This window comes from Mobula hypostoma, chromosome 24, assembly GCF_963921235.1.
Source record: "Mobula hypostoma chromosome 24, sMobHyp1.1, whole genome shotgun sequence".
Lineage (NCBI taxonomy): Eukaryota > Metazoa > Chordata > Chondrichthyes > Myliobatiformes > Myliobatidae > Mobula > Mobula hypostoma.
The window spans coordinates 24822297-24846648 of record NC_086120.1 but is presented as its reverse complement, the minus strand read 5'-3'; the positions used below and the strand labels follow the sequence as shown (position 1 = coordinate 24846648).

Below are 24352 nucleotides of genomic sequence, written 5' to 3'. Positions count from 1 at the left end.
GTCTAGAGAGGGTTTCATTGTCAGGAAAACATGATAGGTTTCAGAGAAACACAGATCCTTTCTAATGTTGTAGTAAGAACAGAGAAAGTACTGGAGATACTAAGCTGGTCATGCAGAATCCATGAGGAACAAATTAAATGTTCTGTGTTTATGTAAAACTTCAATCTGAATTAATAACTGTTCCTCTGTCCTTCACTTTTGCCTACTTGTGTTTTCAGCAGTTTCATTTTTCTATTTCCAATCATTGGGATTTGGGTTTCATGAACTTTTTTTTGGATGTGTTCTGTTCATTTGAGATGCATGACTTCAAATGCGGTTCATATTGTTGAGCATTTCTTAGCTCTCCTGACATGACCGCTTAGATGCTTACACACCTATGGCACCAATAAGTGGTCTTAATTTCACTAATTTACCAGCCTGGTTTAGGCCATCCAAACGAGATGGGGTGGGGGAGGGGGTTGGATACTGTATCTGGTTTAGTGAAGTGGGGGTTTTGAAAGTACAGTTCCACCCCTAGAATTTAAAACAGTAAGCTGCAGTTTGCATTTTAATTTAAAGCACTGAATACAAACAAAAACAGAAGCAATGTTCTTCCCTTCCAGCAGGTTACTTGCTGAGGATTGTAATCGCAGCATTGGCAGTGTTGAGAAGCCAAGCACATAATTTCTACAATTTGTCTCCCTTCTATTCCAGATTGGGCCAGTGCTCCTCACTCTTAAAAAATTATATTAGGCACTCAGAAATGAGTTAGCTGGAGCATTAAGTGGGTTTCTATCATTCACTGAAGGGCAATGAATTGGTTGCACAGTATTCAAGTGTGTGCAGTTACTGATAGGCTATTCCAATCTGTACCCTCAGATCTCCTAGCTCCTTTGGGCAAGATTACAGTAGATCATACTTCCCTCAACCAACTGGTGCTTTCAGGCACAATGTGAAATTATTATTGGTCAAGAAGATAAGGGTGTGAAGAGGAAGCCTGGATTTCAGTGTGTCTTTTCTCTCTCTGCAGTGAATTGCTTCCTGAACTTGAGACGAAGTGCATATGATGCTCCTGGTTTGAAAATTTCACACCAATTGTGAGAGTGTTTGATTTGGCTGTGTTTTCTCGCACACGTCCACATGCGTGCACACACACACACACACACACACACACCTACCTGCTGGCATGATGAAATCCTTCTGAAATCTTTAATCATGGACAGTGGTTTGGGGTATTATCTTTGGATATGCTTATTATTTCTAAGTTTTAAGCATCAGCCCTCCTGTTCACTGGCACTGGAGTGAATGGAACCTTGCTTTTTATAATTTGCTGTCTGGTGCAGTCCTTTGCCCGTACAAAAATATCCCTGTGGCCACAGGAGATGGACAATGGACCAACTCTTGTTCAAATATCATTGCCCATTGCTGTATCAGCACATTATACAAAGTTGCTCTTCCCTGCTTGTTCCCTTGATCACTTTTAAATTTGCTCTGCATGAACTATGTGAGCTGCTACCAATCAATCACTGGCTTTTATTGAATTTTTTAAATAAATAAAATGCCACAGAAGCCTTGTAATAAAGGTGTTTGTAAGTGTGAAGGATGTAAACATTTTTTGTATTACTGGGTCCAGACCAGTGTGATTACCGAGCTCATCAAAACTATTGGTGGATTATAGACTGATCACTTAACAAGTCTGCGCAACAGCCTGCTAACAGGAAGGGAGAGTGTTCCTAGATCTATCTACATTGAAGTGAATGGTTCTGTCTGACCTTCTCCCACTATCTTCCCCATCAAAAGCTACAGACTCCTGTAAAAAGGTGCAGTTAAACAGCCATTAGATGTCACTCTGAGATGCTGGGGATTGTTTAGGTGGTGGCAAAGTGGTGATGCAAGATAGTAATGATGCTAATGTAAGATTGAACCTACTGATAGCCAGACGATTGGTATTGAACGTGGCTGAGAAGGATCTGATTTGTGAGGCAGGACAGGAACTTTGAAAGGATGTGGCTGCTAGGAGTCTACAGAAGTGATGGTGAGCAATCTGGGTGGCAGGTCCTCAGTGCTGAGTGTTCATTTTGTTAGCTTTACCTCTGATTATTAGTACTCATGGTGTTCATATCATTTGATCTTTGCTGTATAGTCCTATTGAACTTGCAGACTTATCTACCCTATTGACAGTCAATAGGGTCCCAGAACTACTTCCCAAACTTTTTTTTCTCTAGTCATAACCATTTTGTTTTGATTTTTTTATTTTCCCCAAAGTATTATAAATTATTTTTGTTCTGTGACTGTAGCCTAGACTCAGGCTACACTCTCACTTAAGTCAGAATGTTGAGTGTTCAAGCCCCCCCCCCCCCACTTAATGTTTTGGCAAGGAATATTTTGGCTTGATGCTTCAGTACAGCACTGAGGGAGTGCCGCACTGCTAAGAGTGTTACCTTTCACGTGAGATATTAAATCAAGGAGGATCTAATACGGGAAAATAAAGTTGAGGTTCTCCCTGGTGAATTTTGCTAGACTTTTTATCCCTTGAACATCATCACTGAATAATAATCTGTTTGCTGAGTGCAGGTTACTAGTTGTATTTCCTACATTACATCAGTGACTACACTTCAAAATGTACTTCATTGGCTCTGAAGTACTGTGGCAGTGTAAGGTGCTATAGAAATGCAGTTATTTTCACTGATCAATACCTTTTCTTGCTTTGAACAAAAGGCAAAGCCTTTATTAGATATTAGAGTAGGAAAATTTTGGAATGAGTGTGGGGTTGGGTGGGTTTTCCTAGGAAAGTGTCAAGATGTATACTGAGGTCACTTGCCGGGAAGTAGAAATGTTTGAAGACTACAGCACTTGTGTAGTGGGAACCTTCCTTGAGCTCAGTTTACTACAAAGAGAAGTTGGGCCCGTAGGGTCAGTTATTTCTTGCTTTAGGAAAACCTGGAGGGGTTTCCAGGAGACAACGTGTAACAGCTCAACTGTGTAGAAGAAATGTAAAGATCATCAGTCAACCTCTGATCACCACCTTTATCCTTCCCTTTAAATTGGCTACAGCTTGTGGTGGTGGTTTCTTTGACCGTGGGGAATTGCAAACAAAGCTGGAATTCTGATTTCTTCATATGCATGCATTTCCCAGTTGGGGTGACTGGTATTGAACAGGGGCAGTAAACAGATTTCTTGATTTTTTTAAAAACGTGTCTATCAGTGCCCCTATCTCCCTCCCTTTGCTCCCACTTCAATTTCTTTGCTTTAAGCTGGAGTACATAATTTCTACACAGCCTTGGTCCTGTTCTAATATGTGTGGCTCAGGAGCACACAATGATGTAGGACACAATGGTAAAGAGGGATGTGAGGGTGTGAAGGGATTCCTCCTAATTCCCATTTTAAAAGATGTAGTGAATTGGAAAAGATGTGAGCTGGTGAGATCACTGTCAATAATTACCTTGATCTGGTCTATTGCTGCTCTCAATTTGTACAAATTTTTTTGAGCTCTCTATTGTGAATTTAGCAAACAAAAGCTAATGTACCTTCTAGATGCAAATTAAAATATTTTGACAAATACCATTTACCGCTGTTTACCTTTTGTTTTAACTGTGTTTGAATCTGTGACCTGCTTACTTTACAGAATGATTATACAGATTATTTGATCCTCTGGCCCATGTTCCATTTGATCCTTCTCCCACTGCTTATAGAGCAGGCGCTTTCTAATCCTTTCTACCTTGTGCTTATCCTGTTCCTATCGGAATACATTCACTCTTGTCACCTCAACTGTTAGTAGTGGCAAATTCACTTTCTCAGCTCTAATCCACTTTGTAATTCATCATGTTAAATAGTCTTAGCACCTTTGAACTTTCTGCCTGTGCTCAGTAGCATCGGTCCCACTAGGGCTTCAATATCCACTTGAGCATGAAATTCAGGCTAACGCTGTGAATTTGCAGCAAATGTCCGGACCCCTTTAACCTCTTCCCTCCAATTTGAACTTAATCTGAGAGGCCAGTTTGGATGAGAGTTTCTGAATGGCCAGTATTTCTTCCCTGAGCTGGCCAACATTCGACTGTCAAGTTCTATCATCGCGTTGTGTTCCGTTTTTTCCAGACCTTGTGATGCATCGGGTAGCATCTTTGCCATTTCCTTAGCATTTGACTGATTTTACGAGTTGCTAGCTCAACACTGAGCCCAGCACAGATGAAAAGCATGCAAGGAGCCGGCTGGCTTCGAAGTTCGCTGCTGATGTGAAAAGAACTAATTCTAGCTCCTGATCAAACATTGTCAAATAGTCAAGTTTTCTGTTTTCAAATCCCTCTTTTTGTCCCACCCTACTTTTATCATCTCTGCCATGCTGAATACCTAGATGTCTACTCTTTTTCAGTTCTTGCCTCTTACATAGCCCTGATAATCATCTCTACAGTATGAAGAGTAACATCCCTGCCTTTTCATTTGAAACATCTTAAAAACCGTAGTTGGGTTTAGGTCACTGGTAGAGTATCTTGAAGGTTAATTGATGAAGGTAGGATAAAATCAGAGTCATTTCTGTGCACAGTTTTATTGTTCTTTATGCAGCATTACAAAAATATGACAAAATAAATAAACCCTTTTGCATGAAATAGAAACTAATTAAAAACCTCTGTACATCAGTAAAATGGAAGATGCAGTGATGAGGAGACTTGTCTCGCTGGTACTTTGTTTCTGTAAATGTGCCAGAAGAGTACATATTTACATTGCATCCTTATTTTTTTTTTGTACAATGGCCCTTCTCCTTTATTCATCCTGAGCATTTTTTAGCACAATCCTAACTAACCACAGGACAAATTGTAATCCTACATTATGACAACACTGGTTTTAGACTGGGTCCACAATGAGTACAATCTGCTACATAGGCTGTTCCTGTCAACAGTTGCATAGATGTGACTCCTATAGCAATTCCATAAATATGCAACTTGCATTATAACCAAGTCAGTCACAATCCCTTTGGAAGGTGAAGCAGCAGAGTAGCCTAGACTTACTCCTAATTTGTATGCTTTTATCCATCCAACAACTCCATATATTCCTTGGGCATAATTATCTTTGAAAGTGATACTGTTGAGGACAAATACTTGTAGAGGCTGGACTGTAACACTAATTGGAAATAGAGCGTTTTTGATCAAGAAGAATTAATGCTGTTCATTAAAATAAACTTTGGGATGAGAAGTCAAGTCAAGGCCTGTCTGGTGTCTTGGGTGGATGTAAAGAACCTGCAGCCAATTTTTTGAAGAGTGGGGAATTTTACCCAACATTTCTGTCATTAAAGCTTAAAACAGGATCACAGTGTTTAGTTGTACAATCTTGCTCTGTACAAATTGATTTTACAATGTATTTCATTGCTGTGATACACTTAAAGATATTCCGAAGTAAAAGGTGCCATAGAAATGGAAATCTAACAGCAAATGCATTTCTTTATTTTTAGAAACTATTCCTCCTGAATGTCCTTTAGCTGCATGCTAACTAACCACAGGACAAATCACAGTTCTATGTGGTACTGTCAGTTGGTTGAATTTCTTCATGTCCTTTCAAATAAAGTTCAAGCTTTATTTATGTGCCCCCTTTAGATGATATGTCAGCAAACAAAACAGTCCATAATTTAGTCATGGACACTTATGCACTGACGTAATATTTACAGCATCACTTCATCCTCCAATACTTGAACTGGTTACAAGTCATGGAATGTCTGAACAGAGTTAATATTACAAGGTGATGGCATATTGTCAAAACTGACCACCTCTGACAATTTGGAAAAACTAGTTATTGTAAATTGTTGAGTCTTAATGCATAATTTACCTAGTCAGAGGCTGAGATGCTGTTCCTCAAAGCAGCCTTTCTTCATGGGACTAACTGTGGCTTCAATGGTCACATAGATTTGTAAGGTCAAACATGGTTGAGGAAAAATCATCAGTCGAGTTATCAAGATTCAAAGTTGAATTCAACTATTTCAGTTAACCAGCCTTTCCATTTTGTGTCAGAAATAGTTCTAACAGACCATCAACTTGCAATTTAACCTGCTGAGTGTGCTATTTCAGATTCCAGCAACTGCAATATTTTGCACATCACAGTTCCAGCATTTTCCCTTTTTTCCTTTCTTTCTTCTCCAAAAGAGTAGCTGTGGTGAAAAAGCCTTCACCACCTCCTCTCGGCTGACACCAACAGCGTTACCTCTTGGTCTCAAACCTATATCAGACATTCCCTTTGTTCTCTTTACCCTGCACCTTCTCTGAAGCTTTTGTAATGTCCTCCAAGTCAGGGATTCCCAACCTGGGTTTGATGGACCCCTCAGTTAATGATAGAAGTCCATGGCATTAAAAAAAGGTTGGGGAACCCCTGCTCCAAGTGCTGCTGAAAAGTAAAATACCGTAAACATTTCCCTAGTTTCTCCCTCCATAAATACTCGCTGATTAGCTGAATATTTTCAAACTTCCTGCAACTGCAATTTCTGTTTTGTTCTTGTGTATTTCCAAAGGTTAGTCGCACAGGTTGACAGATCCACATAGTGACATGCTAATTTACTGCAGGAGCACTTAAAGGATGGCCCCTGGATAGTAACATCCCTATGGTTGGGGCTTTGCCTCAAAGGTTGTGATTGCTGGAATTCAACCATCCCAGCCCCAGAGTGTAACCACAGGATACCTCATGGCAGTGTCCTAGGCCCAGTCAGCTTCATCAGTAATCTTTATTCCAGCATAAGGGAACAATGATGTTCTCAGCGATTGTTCCATGTTCAGTTCCACTGAGAAATCAGCAAATGCAACAATTCATACCTGCATAGAGCAAGACCTAGATCGCATTCAAGCCTAGGCTGATATGTGACAAGAAACATTCATGCCTCAAAAGACCCAACAAATTACTTCCTACTACCCTGTAACTTTCAGTAGCATTACAATACTAAATCCTTCCCTGGGTATCATCATGGTCTCAACTTTGGTTACAAGGGCAGATCAGAGGCTGGATAGACTGTGGTGTGACCCATCTCCTGGTGCAATTCCCCTCTCTGCAAAACACCACTCCTGGATGAATGCATTCAGAAGGCTCACCACCATGTGGACAAACCAGCCAGCTAGGCTGTTATCCCATCCACCATTTCATTCATTCCCTGCACTACAGCAACTACTCAGCTAGGCTGCCAAAACAACATTTCCAAAACTTGTAACCTCTATCAAGTCAGACAAGGGCAGCAAGCACAGCACCACAAACATCTATCAGAACCACCCCATCCCCACTCTCCAAGCAACACACCACAACATAGAAATATAGCACTGTCCTTCATTCAACTCCCTCTCCAATATCAAAGAATGATTCCAGCGGTTCCATAAGGTGGCTCACCATCATCTTCTCAAGAACAAGAAATAAACACTCCCCTTGCTGGTGCTTCCAGATTCTGAAAAATTATTTTTTTTTAAAAACTGCCCAATAAAATGTATAGTGTTCCGGAAGAAAACAAGCCCCTCTAACTTCCAGCAGATATTTGAGCAAGGCAGGCAGGCAGCTCAGCCTCCGGGGACAGAATTCTCTCGTTAGAAGATCATGGGATCTCATCCCACTCCTGTTCCAACAGTTGTTTCTGGTTTCCATTCCCATTCTCGGTCAACCTAACCCTTACTTCTCAAATATGAGGGAACTCACCGAGTAAGAAACTACTCTGTATTATAGAAACATAGAAAATAGGTGCAGGAGTAGGCCATTCGGCCCTTCGAGCCTGCACCGCCATTTATTATGATCATGGCTGATCATCCAACTCAGAACCCCGCCCCAGCCTTCCCTCCATACCCCCTGACCCCTGTAGCCACAAGGGCCATATCTAACTCCCTCTTAAACATAGCCAATGAACTGGCCTCAACAGTTTGCTGTGGCAGAGAATTCCACAGATTCACCACTCTCTGTGTGAAGAAGTTTTTCCTAATCTCGGTCCTAAAAGGCTTCCCCTCTATCCTCAAACTGTGACCCCTCGTTCTGGACTTCCCCAACATCGGGAACAATCTTCCTGCATCTAGCCTGTCCAATCCCTTTAGGATCTTATACGTTTCAATCAGATCCCCCCTCAATCTTCTAAATTCCAACGAGTACAAGCCCAGTTCATCCAGTCTTTCTTCATATGAAAGTCCTGCCATCCCAGGAATCAATCTGGTGAACCTTCTTTGTACTCCCTCTATGGCAAAGATGTCTTTCCTCAGATTAGGGGACCAAAACTGCACACAATACTCCAGGTGTGGTCTCACCAAGGCCTTGTACAACTGCAGTAGTACCTCCCTGCTCCTGTACTCGAATCCTCTCGCTATAAATGCCAGCATACCATTCGCTTTTTTCACCGCCTGCTGTACCTGCATGCCCACTTTCAATGACTGGTGTATAATGACACCCAGGTCTTGTTGCACCTCCCCTTTTCCTAATCGGCCACCATTCAGATGATAATCTGTTTTCCTATTTTTGCCACCAAAGTGGATAACTTCACATTTATCCACATTAAATTGCATCTGCCATGAGTTTGCCCACTCACCCAACCTATCCAAGTCACTCTGCATCCTCCTCATTGCTAACACTGCCACCCAGCTTCGTGTCATCCGCAAACTTGGAGATGCTGCATTTAATTCCCTCATCCAAGTCATTAATATATATTGTAAACAACTGGGGTCCCAGCACTGAGCCTTGCGGTACCCCACTAGTCACCGCCTGCCATTCTGAAAAGGTCCCGTTTATTCCCACTCTTTGCTTCCTGTCTGCTAACCAATTCTCCATCCAGATCAATACCTTACCCCCAATACCGTGTGCTTTAAGTTCGCACACTAATCTCCTGTGTGGGACCTTGTCAAAAGCCTTTTGAAAATAAGTGATAGTTACCAAAGTGTCTTCCTTTATTAAATACTAAGTCATTAAGATGCAAAGTGCCCCTTTAGGAATATTCCAAAGAACGATTACTCAGTCCTTATTTCTAGAACCATCTGTGCACCAATTCCAAAGGGAGTAGCTCAGTTACTGAGAGAATTCCCGGTGCGGAACACTGCCAGTAAAACCAGGAGTGCTCTGGCCTGGCACCAAGCTCTGTCCTTGGTGTGTCACATCTATCTTCACAGGCTGCAAACAGGAAAAGTTTTAAATCACTTTCCTTTTACAGAAGTGCTTCCTGAGTGTGGTGGGAGTGAGGTGCTTGAACCTGCCAGGCTGCTGTGGCTGAATATCTTGTTGCGTTCAGCAATACTATTTCTGGCAAAGTCTCAGTGGGGAAGCAACATCTATTGGAAGCAGGACAAGAGAAAGACAGGTGAAATAAATTAGAACTAAATCCCAAGGAGCAGAGCTGCAATCATCTCTTAAGTTTGCTGAGAGTGTGATTCTCTCTACCTGTAATGCCTCTGTGTACTTTGGCACAGAATCTCACGTTAAAGAACAAAGCTCACAAAATGTTGACAAGAATAAAATGAGACAATAGAAACAGGGAACTCTGTGACTGTTTGCCAGGATGCATGCCTTGCTTGAACTAATTTGCTCACGTGCCCTTTACAGTTAAGGCCACTTTGAAGTTAAATTTCCGCTCTTTATTCCCTTGCCTCTCATTGTTAGGTTCAGACCTTTCAACTTGTCTTTCTAACTGGGATGGGCGGGGAGAGAATTTTTCAATGAGATTTCACTATAGATTAGCCACTGTGATGACAGTACTTCCAAACCATGTGGCAGTGGGCATAAAGTGCAGCTTTATTGAAGTAGACTGAACCCAACTGACTGTATCTTCGAACACCAATATTAGCCATGGCTCAGTAGATTACTCGACTGTGGGTTCACTTCTCTCAGGACTTGAGAAAAATCCCAGCCCAAGTTGCAGCATCATTGTTGGTCATTCAGGAGAGAGACTCCAGCTGTCTTCTCAGAGAGATATAAAAGACCCTGAGATTCTCAAGAGTTTTCTCAGTCTCCTGACTGATATGGTGAGAGATCGTAATACTGAAACATTAACTATTTCTGTCACCATAGATTGTGTTCAACCTGCTGAATATTTCCAACATCTCCATATTCATCTGAGCCAATATTCCACAATCAGCATTACTCAAAAATTGAACCTTTACCTAGTCGATGGTTGTGGAATATTGCAGTGCTGCTTTTATTCTATCAAGAATTCACCCTTAAAAATCGGTTTTGGCTTGCTTTGAGGTTGTGAAGAAACACTATTAAATGCAAATCCTTTCTTGGAAAGGTGAACGGAATGGGAGTTCACCAGAGGGCACAATTCTACTGTAGTAATTCCCTTACCCAATAAACACAGGGTGCCATTTAATACAAAATTCAATATAAGCATTTCCATTTAGATCCAAGTGATATATTTAATCCGTTCTACACTGGAACACTTTAAACATATATGCTGAAAGTGTTTCTTGGTGCACAGACCATTATACATGCTTATATACATTTATATATAGAACCATAAGAAACCACATTCACCATATATTGATAAAGGATAATAAATACCTCAGTCTGAAGTGTAAAATTACACTATTTCTATCAACTTTATTCTCATCAGGAATGGTGTAGTAATACTTGGGTTTGATTTGTAGTTTAAAACTCATAAAAGGTCAGATTTGCAGACCAGGGCTTCCTGTAATTAACATAAAGGGGAACACACAGTGGTACAGGGAACGGATAGGGAGAACAGACATGATTATATCCTAAAAACCCTCTTCTGTCTAGTAAAACCTCATCTCAATGTGTGCTATTATGCTGTCTTTGCAGTCAGTATCTTAATGCTTCCCATACTGTCACTCAAGAAAGATACAAGGCTTGTGGTTGCACAGTGACACAGCTGGCAGAGTTGCTGCCTCACAGTGCCAGAGACCCAGGTTCAAACTTGATCTCAGGAGCTGGGGGCATGGAGCTTGCACATTCTCATGACTGGATGGGTTCTCTCCTGTTTCCTTCCACATAAGGAGGATATGTTAATTAAGTTAATTAGCCTATGTAAAACCTATCCCTTGTGTTTAGATCTGTGGTAGAAATGGGGGAGGGGAGGAGAGCTGATAAGAATGTGGGGTGGTGAATAAAATGGAATTAACATAAGATTAGCATAAATGGTGAGCAGTGTAGGCTCAATGGGCCAAAAGGCCTACTTCTGTGTTGCTTCTGTCTATCACTGCACCATTATTGGAGAAAAGAATAGTGGGAGAAGACCTGAAGTTACTTGGCAGCAAAGACTTGAATGTTTTTCTGATTTTGTAGTTGGCTTTCTACAATAAAGCTTCTGATTCTCTGAACATATTTCTCAGTCGTTTAGTACCACAGGAGGCTATCCTGCCTATGATGTCTGCCAACTCTGATTTAGTTGTTCACTCTGGACTTTCCCCATAGCCTTGCAAACTTTTCCTTTCAAGTATTTATGCAATTCACTTAGGAATTTATTACTGAATGTGTTTCGTTGCTCTTTCAAGCAGCAGGTTCCCGATCACAGCTCACTGTGAAAAAAATTCTTTACAGCATTTTTCTTTTGCAGATGATCTAAAATCTGTGATAGCAAGGAGAAGTCTTTTGTCATTATTTAATCTACAAAAACCTATTGAAACATAAAAACCTTATTATTAAATCTTCTCTTCTAAGAAGAGACCATCATTTCTGCTAAAATTCAAGTATACCCTCTCCAAGTTCTTGTCATCCTTAAAATATGAAGCCCAGGCCACAATTCCCAAGCTAAAGCCTAATCAGAGATTTACACATTTTTTTCATAACTATGTAACTAGCTTTAAGTTCAAGGCTCAAATCTCTGACTTGAATGCTATATAATCTGAATAATCATATGCTGATTATTTTCCCCTCACTAATCACTTACTCCAAGATTACTAATTCAGTTCACTACAGTGGGCTGTTCCTTTGTTGCCTCTACATGACATGTCATTCTGGTAAACTAAACCAAATCCAGTCTTTAATATTTTCCTTCAATTTGCAGTCCTTATGAAAAATAAATTCTTCCATGTTATTGTATTAGCTTTTCTACAAGCTCATCTTATCACTTAACTCTCCAAAATGCACTCAGTGGCCACTTTATTACGTGCACCTGCTTGCAAATGCAAATATCTAATCAGCCAGTCGTGTGGCAGCAGCTCGATGCATAAAAGCATGCAGACATGGTCAAGAGGTTCAGCTGTTGTTCAGAATGGGGAAGAAATTGATCAAAGTAACTTTGACTGTAGAATAATTGGTGGTGTCAGATGGGATGGTTTGAGTATCTCAGAAACTGCAGATCTCTTAGAATCTAAATGCACAACAGTCTCTGGAATTTACAGAAAATGTCGCGGAAAACCAAAAAAAATCCAATGAGCGGCAGTTCTGTGGGTGAAAATGCTTGTTAATGTAAGAGGACGAGAAGAATGGCCAGACCGGTTCAAGCTGACCAGAAGGTGACAGTAACTCAAATAATCACGTGTTACAACAGCAGTGTGCAGAAGAACATCTCTGAATACACATCAAACCTTGAAGTGGATGGGTTGCAGCAGCAGAAAACCAGACCAGGTTCCACTCCTGTACCTAAAAAAGTGGCCACTGTGTATAACTGGTATTCTGGGTCAGTTAACTCTTCTGTCTCTTTCACCAATCAACTTCCCAGCTCTTTACTTCATCCCTCCCCCTCCAGGTTTCACCTATCACCTGGTGTTTCTCTCTCCCCCCCCTTAAATCTACTCCTCAGCTTTTTTTCCCCTTCAGTCCTGCCAAAGGGCGTCGGCCTGAAACATTGACTGTACTTTTTTCCATAGATGCTGCCTGGCCTGCTGAGTTCCTCCAGCATTTTGTGTGTTGCTTGGATTTCCAGCATCTGCAGATTTTCTCATTTGCTACCTGTGTTTTCTGTACCTTTTCATCTCTTATCTCAACTACACCGATTCTACTTATCGTTCTGAGCCAGATCATTTCTCCCTAATGCCTTTGTGAAATCCTTTATTATTCAGGACCACATTCCATGCCCTTCCTTTCCAATTCCCAAACAAACTTGCTGGAATTCCCATCCTCGGTTGCTGCATGATCATATCCCAGAAAAGTCCATTAAATCAAAATCATTATTACTTATACCTTTAATCTGCCAACCTTGTTACATTGTCTATGCATTTCGATGCAACTCCTCCCAGTTTTGTTTGTGATGGTACATAATTACTGACTCGCCTACCATTACCCAAACTGCTTTCACTTTAAATGCAGTTTTCCCTTCACCCGAACCTTTTGATCACTCTTTCTTTCTTTAAAGCCGTATCTGTAGCCCCACTTATTCAATTTGCCAAGGTGCCAATTCCTGTTCAATTTAAGTTTCATTAAACACAACAGAATGACTTCCTCTTAGCCCATCCCTGGTAACCAATGTCCCATGAATGGGAAAGCCTGATGTTCCTTTCGGAGGACAGCATTCCCGTGTTATTCTCAGCCATCAGCTTGGCATGCTCACAAAGTGTGATCCATCAAATGGAACCGTCTACTGACACCAGTAGTCCATCCATTTCCTTAATGAGCCCAGTATTCCTCTTCTCTAAAACGATAATACTTTAAATATTCCCCAGGCCGTGCTGCAAAATGGAGGAAAGTCCTGCATGGGGATCCTATAGTTCTTTTTCTTTATATCTTTTGATCACTTAAGATAACACAGTTATGAAAATACTGGGGACAGATGCAGGAAGAATAGAAGGGGTTGTGGTGGTGTGCAAAAAATATATGGTATCTGCCTACACCCAGTGGGAGCCAGCAACCCAAGGCTCTCCTCCTGTTCACTTCAGAGCACAGTTCACTGTGGAAGGGTCTCCTGAACCCTTTGTCCTTTGCTCCTGCAGTCACAAACAGTATAATATGCAAGGCCACCATATATAACAGGAGACCATTCAGCCCCTCAAGCCTGCCATTCAAGATTGTAATCAATCCTCTACATCCATTTTACTACCCAAAGCATAAAAAAACATTTGCTCTCAGCTTGGAGAACACTCAATAGCAGAAAAGTCTAAGGATTTACAACCCATCCGCTACAGGAATTGCCACCTCACCTTAAATTACAGATTCCTTATCCTGAGGTTGTTCCTTGGTCTAGACTCTCCAGCCTGAGGAAACAGCCTCTCGCCATCATGCCTTTCAAACGTCAATCAAATACTTTCATTATTTACCTAACCAGTGAAATGAAGGCTTCACAGTCCCAATTCCCCCTCCCGTCTGAAATCTCCAGGAGGTTTGTTGCCTTTGACTTGGGGCAGACAGCCAGGCTCTGCAAAACCAGGAGCCCATTGGTAACAGCTCTGGCCACACGCTCGACAGAAGCGACACCTGTTCCCCACCTTGAAATGGTGACAACGGGGTTCAAATGCAACTTTTTTTTACAACTGGTCGTGGACGGGTTCACTGAGACTTATGCCTGATTTGCAAAATGCAAAGTGAGACGTGGCTTGTGTGATTGATCGTGTCCCTCTAGTTACCGTGACCTGCCAAGATGGGAAGGTTGACACAAAAGTCTCCAGTGTCCGTGGACAACTTAAAAAAGCAGATTGCGGTATTGGTAAATCAAAGGGTCTACCCCCAACCATGTTGTATAAAAACCTGAAGATGATGAGAATTCTGTTTTTCAAATACAGACTTCTATCCCTGAATATTATTATTTTTTACAAAGTAATAACGAGAGAAGGGAAATCTTCTGCAGGAAGTTTCAGACACCTCCAGCTGGCTACAAACCCTTCGGGCTGAGTTAACGCTTGGGGCTGGTAGACTCCGGGCCAGGGGCAGTGGTCTCCTCCGGCAGCCCGTTCAGGTCAGCCCGGCTGGCGGGAGCTTTCTCGCCTCCTTCTCCGGGGGCGCTCCCGCTTGCTGCCGCCTTGGGCTGGGGCTGGGGCGGGGCGGCGCCGTTGCTGCTGGAGTCGGACTTGCCGAAGTTGAAGAGTTTGCCCGGGTTGAAGGGCTTGGTGGGCGACTGTACCTTCTCGGCTGTCCCTTCCTTCCGCCCGTCCGCCGGCGATTTAAGGAACCTGAAGGTGAGGAAGCCGGGCAGCTTGCTCTCGCTGCCGGTGGGGGACTGCGGGGATTTGGCCCCCGCCGCGCTGCCTGCCGTCCCCCCGCCGCCACTGGCCCCCGACAGGAACTTGCCCTGCAGCGGGATGATCTGCTTCAGCTTCAGCACGTTGTTGGACGCCAGCAGCGAGCTGGGCCGCTTCGGTTTGTCGCTGGGCGCCGCCGCCGCCGTCGCCATCTTGGCTCTGCCCCCGGAGCGGCCCTGGGGCTGGTCGGAGGGCGCGGCGCCGGCCCGGCCCTCCTCCCGGCCCGCCTCTCGCTCCCGGCGGCTCTGCGCGCTCTCCCGCTGTTCCTGCCGCTGCTTCTCCTCCTCCCGCCGCCGCCGCTGCTGCTGCTGGTACCGCTGCTGTGCCTGGCGTTCGTGTTTCTGCTCGAGAGGGAAGAACAGCGTTAGGAGCTCCCGTCCCGTCCCGTCCCGGAGCCCCTGTCAACCCCTGCGGCTCCGGAACAGAACATTTACCACCTTCCCCTACGCCCACTACAATTACCTTAAAAGCTTCCCGTCGCTGATACTCCAGCTTCGCCATTTCCTCAGCCACCCAGGCGGGAACATCTGGGATAGCGATCTGGAGCACATACTTCAACAGGAAAGCGAAGTGCTGCCGAGAACAAACCCAAACCGTTAGTCAATTCACTGGTGAAACCCCTTGCTGTCACACTAGGCTCACTGCATCCCACTGATACACCCTGCTATAACCATTTGGCACTTTCCACATCAAATACTGCGGCACACTTTCAGAGGCACCCCGCCCCACACGGTAACATCTGAATATCCCGCACATACGTCGCGTCCCATGCTGTAAATACCGGTGGTTAGTACTGTTCCACAGGGGTCTGTGTAGGGACCGCTTCTTTTTACACTATACGTTAATGATTTGGATGATGACATTGATGGCTTTGTTGCAAAGTTTGCGGGCAATACGAAGATAGGTGGAGGGGCACGTAGTTTTGAGAAAGTAGACAGGCTACAGGAGGACTTAGATTAGGAGAATGGGCAAGGAAAGTGGCAGATGGCATACGGTGTTGGGAAGTGTATGGTCATACATTTTAGTAGAATAAATGAAAGGTTGAGTATTTTCTAAATGGAGAAACAATACAAAAATCTGAGGCGCAAAGGGTCGTGGGAGTCCTTGTGCAGGATTTCCTACAGTTTAATTTACCCATTGAATCAGTGGTGAGGAAGGCAATTGTGATGTGAGCATTCATTTCAAGAGGACTAGAATATAAAAGGAAGGATGTAATGTTGAGACTTTCTAAAGCATTGGTGAGGCCTCACTTGGAGTATTTGAGCGGTTTGGGCTGCTTATCTTAGACAGTATGTGCTGACACTGGTGAGGGTTCAAAGGAGGTTCACAAAAATGATTCCAGGATTGAATGGCTTGTTGTATGAAGAGCGTTTGATGGCTCTATTCACTGGAATTCAGATAAATGAGGGGTGACCTTATTGAAACAAATGTGAAAGGCCTTGACAGAGTGGATGTGGAGAGGATGGTGGGAAAGTCTAAGAACAGAGGACATGACCTCAGAATAGAAGGCTGTCCTTTCAGAATGGTGATGAGGAGGAATTTCTTTAGCCAGAGAATAGTGAATCTGTGGAATTCATTGCCACAGGCAGCTGTGGAGGCCAAGTCTTTATTTACATCGGTGGTGCGCAAGTGGAACAGGTCAAAAGCTTTAAGTTCCTTGGGGTCAGTATCACAAATGACCTGACTTGGTCCAACCAAGCAGAGTCCACTGCCAGGAAGGCCCACCAGTGCCTTTACTTCCTGAGAAAACTAAAGAAATTTGGCCTGTCCCCTAAAACCCTCACTAATTTTTATAGATGCACCGTAGAAAGCATTCTTCTAGGGTGCATCACAACCGGGTATGGAAGTTGTCTTGTCCAAGACCAGAAGAAGCTGCAGAAGATCGTGAACACGGCGAAGCACATCACACAAACCAATCTTCCGTCCTTGGACTCACTTTACACCGCACGCTGTCGGAGCAGTGCTGCCAGGATAATCAAGGACACGACCCACCCAGCCAATCCACTTTTCGTCCCTCTTCCCTCCGGGAGAAGGCTCAGGAGCTTGAAGAGTCGTACGGCCAGATTTGGGAACAGCTTCTTTCCAACTGTGATGAGACTGCTGAACGGATCCTGACCCGGATCTGGGCCGTAAGCTCCAAATATCTGGACCTGCTTCTTGGTTTTTTTGGAAATACCTTACTTTCCATTTTTCTATTTTCTATTTATGATTTATAATTTAAATTTTTAATATTTACTATCAATTTGTAATCCAGGGAGCAGGAAGTTCAGAATCAAATATCGCTATGATGATTGTACGTTCTAGTATCAATTGTTTGGTGACAATAAAGTATAAAGTATATTTAAGGCAGAGGTTGATAGATTCTTGATTGGTCAGGGCATGAAGGGATATGGGGGGGAGAAGGCAGGAGATTGGGGCTACGAGGGAAAATGGATCAGCCATGATGAAATGACGGAGCAGACTCAATGGGCCAAATGGCCTCATTCTACTGTATCTTATGGTCTTGTGCTGATATACACCACACAGTAATATATGAATGCACCTAATTCAGATACGTACCAGTAAACCCTCTATGGTAACGTGACACGCTAATATAAACCACTGCTGTTCTTTGCAGCTCTGACAGTAATCTGATCTACCCTGCACCCCTCACCATGATGTTCTGATATACAACAGATTTTAAGAAATATGTCTCACACCCCTCACTGTAACACTTTGATATCCATCTTTGCCCCTCATCGCCTTGAATCATCCCTGCACACCTCTCACCCCATGCTGCCCCCCTACCTCTAGAATGACCACGAGGACAATGGCCATCTCTGAGCTGAGCGATGGGAATAGGCGTTGCAACTGTCCACACTGACCAATCAGATAGCAGTTCACGATGATGGCCAGAACTCCCATGGCTTCCATCACGTTCTGTGGAGAAAGAATGAACAATGGAGCTCAGCAGAAAGGCAGCCTCGGTATCTGTCCTCGGCCCAGGGGGTACAGGAATATTAGGGTCTCCATAGCCACAGATGGTCAATCACCACAGAAAAATGGTCCTCAGTCACACTTACAACATAAACACCAGGGCAAAGGACTCTAAATTGCAGAAGAAAACCTGGTTTATTATCACATCAGTGGGACTATACGACATCAAATTGTTTATAGCATATTATGAGAAACATCCATCACCATATGTATTCAGGCAAACTGCGAATGCCATAACTATACTCAAGGAAAGCATTATCAAATGGACGTGCAGATATTTGCCCTACCTGCCACTGGCCAATACTGTCCACTCTCTGGCCAAACGGCCTCTGGGATCCCGTGCATAGTTTGAAGGCATCACTGCGGATCTCAATTATGTTGTTGATGAGGGCACACGTTGCAGCAAGGGGGAAGGCAGAGGAGAAGAGTACCACGTACCCAAACTGGATGAACATCTCTTGGTAGTCCTGGAAAGTGTCCTGAAGAGGAAAGGAAGTTAAGTGTCAGAAAAGGAGAGAATGGAGGAACAAAAGTGAGGTGAAAGAAGGATGAATAGAAAGTGTTAAATGAATCAGAATCAGGTTTATTATCACTGTCTCATATGATGCAATTTGTTGCTTTGTGGCAGCAGTACAATGCAAATATATAAGATTACCATAAATTACAAAATAAATAAATAGTGCAAAAAAATAGGAATAACGAGTTAGAGTTCATGAGTTCATGGACTATTCAGAAATCTGGGTTGCTGCCTTCAGAACGACTCTAAGGTCAGCAGGAGCCGCGCTCCCCCATGCTATCAGGAAGGCAAAGCGTGAGTATGCACAGAAAATTCAGAGGCACCTTTGTGGCACCAGGGACAAGTGGCGCATGTGATAAGGTACACAAATCATAAAAGGTTACAAATCCACCCTATGTGTTAATGACAGCAACACCTCCCTTCCTGATAGGCCCGATGTCTTCTATGCACGATTTGATGCAAGGAATGATGTGACATCAGGTAAAGCTCCCCTCTCCCCCCGAGGAACAGGCACCGTGTCTGGCCACAGCTGAGGTGATGACGATCATAGCCAGGGTAAACGCACGCAAAGCTGCAGGGCTGGACAACATACCTGGTTAAGTGCTGAGAGATTGCGCAACCCAGCTAACAGCGGTCTTAATGGACATCTTTAATATCTCTCTGAAACAGTCCATTGTAACTGCAGGCTTCAAAGCAGCCACCATCATTCCAGTGCCCAAGAGAGCAGTGGTAACTGGCTTAAACGATTACCGCCCACTGACACTGACTTCGACAATCATGAAGTGCTCTGAGTGGCTTGTAATGGATTGTATAAAATCCCACATTTCAGCTACATTGAATCCTTGCCAGTTTGGCTATGACCAAACCAGTGCACTGACAATTCCATAGCCTCACTCCTCCTCTCCATCCTGTCCCACCTAGAAAATGATGCCTCACACGCTAGGATGCTGTTTATTGACTTCAGCTCAGAGGCTGGTGGGTAAACTGTCCTCACTGGGGCTCAACACCGCTCTCAGTAACTAGATCCTGGCGTTCTTGACAGAAGGACCCCAGTCAGTCTGAGTTGGCAGCAACATCTCATGCTCCATCACACTGAGCACTGGTATCCCCACCCTCCCACCACTCCGTGCTATGTGCTCAGCCCGCTGCTGTTCACGCTGCTGATTTACGACTGTGCTGCCAGGTCCAGCTCAAACCGCAACATCAGGTTCTCTGATCATACAGCAGTGGTTGGCCTCATCGGCAACAATGATGAGCCGGCATATAGAAAGGAGCTAGAGAGGCTTGTCAAATGGTGCAAGAACAACTACCTGAGCCTCAGCGTGGAGAAGAGGTCCACAGCAGGGGTGATTGATGTTCGTGGCCTAAGGTAGAAGGAGATGAGTTATACCACTCTCGTTATATGCACGTGCAGTTCAACTCTTTTGAGTGAAAATGCAGAAAGTTTGAAGTTAATAACTCGTCTACTTCTACCTTAGGCCACAAACTTATCAACCACCCTTGCCGTGGGCCACTTTCTGGAGGTCCAAGACGCCGGCTTTTACAAAGCAGTGATCCATATGCTCCATGACCAATGGACTAAGTGTGTAAATGTAGGAAAAATAAATGTGCTAGGTTTTCTAAAATTGACTCCTTCTACCTTAGGCCACAAACTTATCCATCAACCCTCGTAGATGCACTCAATGGTAGGGAATCATTAAGGCCACTGTAGCTCCTCCCTGATGGTCGTAATGAGAAGAGGGCATGTCCTGGGTGGCGAGGGTCCTTAGTGATGGATCATGCCTTCTATGAAAATGCCCTGGATGGTGGGGAGGGGTTGTGCCCGTGACGGAGCTGGCTGACTCTGTAAACCTCCTGAGCCCCTTGTGGTCGTGTACAGTCGAACCTCCGTCCCAGGCTGTGACTGACCCAGTCAGAACCCTCTCCATGGTACATCTGTAGATATACCATATCTCCTCAAATGCCAAACAAAGTAGGGGCCAGGGTAGATCTTCCGAGACATTGACACCCAAGAACTTAAGGCTGTCCATCCTTTCCATTACTGACCCCTAAATGAGAATGGTGTGTTTTCTACTGACTCTCCCTTCCTGGAGTCCACCATAAATTTCTTGGTCTTATTGACATTGTGTGTGATGTCATTGTGACACCACTCAACCAGTTGATCCATCTCATTTCTGTATGCCTCCTTGTTGCCATCTGAGATTTTACAACAGTTATGTCATCTATTAATTTATAAATGGCATTTAAGCCCTGCTTAGCCACACAGTCATGAGTGTAGAGAGATTTGGAATGGTGGGATATTAGATTGAGGGATATCTAGGAAAAAGAAAGAAGGGGGGCAGGAGAGAGAGTGGAAGAGTGGGATGGGATAGGGAAACAGAAAAGAGAAGAGAAATGGAGAGGAATCAGAGAAGGGGCGAGATTGATTAGTTAGAACAAGCTAGAAGGAAGGAAAGGGAGAGTTGAGATGGTATACTCCAGACACAGTAAGGAAAGAAAAGGCAAGAGAGGGAGAGAGGAAGGATGAGACAACAATAAGGAGAAGAGTGGAGAATAATGAAATGGAAAATACAAGACTGGGAAAAGGATGGGAGAGATTTTCATTGTTGAGTGCCATTGACACATGGTGACCCTCTGGATAGGGTTTTCGTGACAAGATACGTTAGTAGATTGCCAAGCCTTTCTTCTGCACAGATACTGCTGCTGCCCAGGTTGGGACCTGGCCGGAATTGTACTCGGGACCATCTGCCTCGAGGTCCAGTGCTGATGCCACCACACCATCGGCTGGCCAGGAAAGGTTAGTAGGGAGGAAAAATAGTGAAGCAGCATGTGTGATACAGGTCTCAATCCTTACTAAATATGTAGGTAGCTCTCCCCAGTCGTCATTATCTGTCCCCTCCACACACACACACACTCCTCTGTTGAGTATTTTGTACAGTCACTTCTCCCTTCCACCCTCTACCCCCTCGTTTTTGGAAATATCTCTCTTTTTGTTGGATTACAACACAACCTAGAGTCAGCGTGCCCAGGCAGGACCTTTCATGACTTTTAAGGTGATTTAATTTCAACTCTGGAGACGTAAGGACATAGACAGATAGTCTCAGCCTGAGTAGGGATGGAGCACACACTGGGGCGCTGTCAAACTGAGGCCTCAAGTGATCATTTAAAATAGACCCTTTTTAAGAGGAGGAACAGCAGGGTTCTTCTCACTGAGAGACAGAGGAGGCTCTAGGACACTGTATTACTAAACAAAATTGTCTGGTCATTTTAAAAACGCAAACACGAGGAAATCTGCAGATGCTGGAATTTCAAGCAACACACATAAAAGTTGCTGGTGAACGCAGCAGTCCAGGCAGCATCTCTAGGAAGAGGTACAGTCGACGTTTCGGGCCTGACGAAGGGTCTCGGCTCGAAACGTCGACTGTACCTCTTCCTAGAGATGCTGCCCGGCCTGCTGTGTTCACCGGCAACTTTTATGTGTGTTGTCTGGTCATTATCACATTGCTGTTTGTGGAGGTTTGCTCCGTGCTGCTCGGTATTTATATTTCCTGCAAAGTAATAGAAGCTACCCTTCTGAAGGACTCCAATGGGTGTAGAGCAACTTAGGATATTCCTTAGTGACACATTATTGCAAAACTTCCTTTTCCTCAAAACACAGGCTTTGGACAAACTCAGTAAGGACAGAGAAAGCAGATTCAATTCAAACTCTTAAAAGTGGATTCCTGAATGGTTATGAGGGAAAACTTTAAAAGCTCGTAGGAAGAAAAGTGAAGATAACGCTTTCAAATGATGGCACAGGCATGGTGAACTAACTGGCCTTCCCCATGCTGGGAAGTATTGTGGTGCAGTTTCAGGAAATAATTGGATGTTTAAAAAAAACATTTCAATTTGTACATTGAGACTCGGGGTGTAATGAACAACAGATTGAAAATGGAATGTGGAATCAGCTCTGCTTCCTATCATCAAATTCCTGACACTGGAATTATTTTACTCAGAGGACTATATTTGGAATGCGTGAAGTTCTTATTGTGTGAACATTGGCGTACTGGTGTATAAACATATTTAAAACTGCCTAGCGAACAGTCCGGTTCAGTATTCTATATTAAAAGTATTTTTAAAGAAACCCTTGAATTAAAAGTGTCTTTCATCAGCTCAGGATATGTCCCAGTGAATGAAAGACTTTCTGAAGTGTTGTCATCTTAGCATGTGACAATTAGAGTGGTCAAATTATACCCTTAAACAGCAAAATGAGGATCTCCAGGTATTCAAGTTTTAGGAAAACTTGCTTCACTCAGTAATTGTCACTTAACATTTCTTTTTGCTCTAAAATCTTTGCACCGTTCTCCTGCTGGGCACTCATATTTATTATTACCATGTATACTATTTACACTATGAGCTTCTTGTGAGCAAGGAATTTCATTGTATGACCTAATCTGAATCTCAATCCCACACCCTCATTCAGAATAATGACAAGATGCTGCATATTTACAATCAGCCCAGGTGGCAGAAAGATCCTCAGTTGAAAATCAGGTAGATTATGCCTGACTGTGCAGAGATATCTCAGTAATGACACAGGTTATGTATATAAATCAACAATGCCATCGGTAAGAATGAAAGAAATAGGAAGTGGGAGAACAATGTACCTAAAATAGAAAGGAGAAAACAAAGCAAGGGTTCAGGCTGTTGACCAGGATGGTGTTGGTTAAACATCTTGTAAACTCCAGCTATCCGGTCATTGTAGTCCATCCTTCACAAGTCAAAGTCAAAGTAAATTTATTATCAAAGTATGTATATATCCCCATAAAGTACCCTGAGTTTCATTTGTGGCAGGTACTTACAGGAAAATAAAGAATTGCACAATTAAACTATACATATATAAAGAATGACAAGTGACCAATGTGTAAGATACATTAAGCAAATATAAATAAATACTGGAGAAGATATGTTGTAGTGTCCTTGAAAGTGAGTCTGCAGGTGGGGGGTACCTCCTGCCCTGTGGTAGCAGCAAGAAGACAGCATGACCTGGATGGTGGGAGTCCTTGATAATGGATGCTGCTTTCTTGTGACAGCGCTCCCGGTAAATGTGCTCAGTGGTGGGAAGAGCTTTGCCTGTGATGGACTGAGCTGGACTGGATAGCAGTCCTGGCTATCTTTTAGCAAACAGCAGAGACTTTAAACATTAAACTGTAATCCTGCAGTTGTCCTCTCTGTAGGCAGAGATAAAAGCAGGCACCAAGTTCCTCCAGCAGAGGGCGCAATTGGAGAGCTACTGCGATGACCTTGAGGCCCTCCGTTGGTCAGAGTAGGCCATGGAGGTTGCGGCCCAGCTGTCTATGTGATAAAGCAAGCCACCGGCAGTACAAGATGGAGAGCAAGCTGTTGTCCATGTTGTTCCCCCTCTCCACGCAGCTGATGGGTACGGCAGAGACCGATGCAATTCGGCACCAATGGCATTGCAGGAGTTGTCCATCAGTGTTCAATTCAACCTATGGCCTCTTTACAGACCTCAGCTCTAGATTGCCGTTTGGGGTTTAACTCCCAAAGCCTTCTCCCCTGAGAGGGTATACCGCAAGGCAGCGGCGGTTTCTGATCAGAGCTTTTCCTCTCTAAATTTGCTGCTAAGCATGGCTGTCGAGCTCCACCTGCTCAAAGTGACTGGTTTTAAGGAGCCAGTAACCTGCCTTTGCCCCTTCCCCTGTCCAAGGCCCTCGCGCTGATTCTTGACTGCAGGAGGAAGAAACTGGGTGCCCATGAGCCAGACCTCAATAGGAGATCGAAGGTGGAGAGGGTTGGGAACTTTAAATTCCTTGGTATTATCATATCAGAG

The 24352-nt window shown here is 43.7% G+C and overlaps 1 protein-coding gene across 3 annotated transcripts in view; it reads right to left on the bottom strand.

Annotated features, from left to right (window-relative positions):
* Positions 1–7930: 7930 nt before the first annotated feature.
* ano8b (anoctamin 8b) overlaps positions 7931–24352 on the bottom strand; it is a 130021-nt gene continuing 113599 nt past the window's right edge. For all 3 annotated transcript variants that reach the window (XM_063032514.1, XM_063032515.1, XM_063032516.1), the window contains 4 exons: positions 18296–18487; positions 17820–17951; positions 15495–15605; positions 7931–15373 (listed from right to left, as the gene is read on the bottom strand). In XM_063032514.1, coding sequence (XP_062888584.1) covers positions 14687–15373; positions 15495–15605; positions 17820–17951; positions 18296–18487 — 1122 coding nt within the window. In that variant the 3' untranslated portion in view covers positions 7931–14686. The remainder of the gene's footprint in view (positions 15374–15494; positions 15606–17819; positions 17952–18295; positions 18488–24352) is intronic.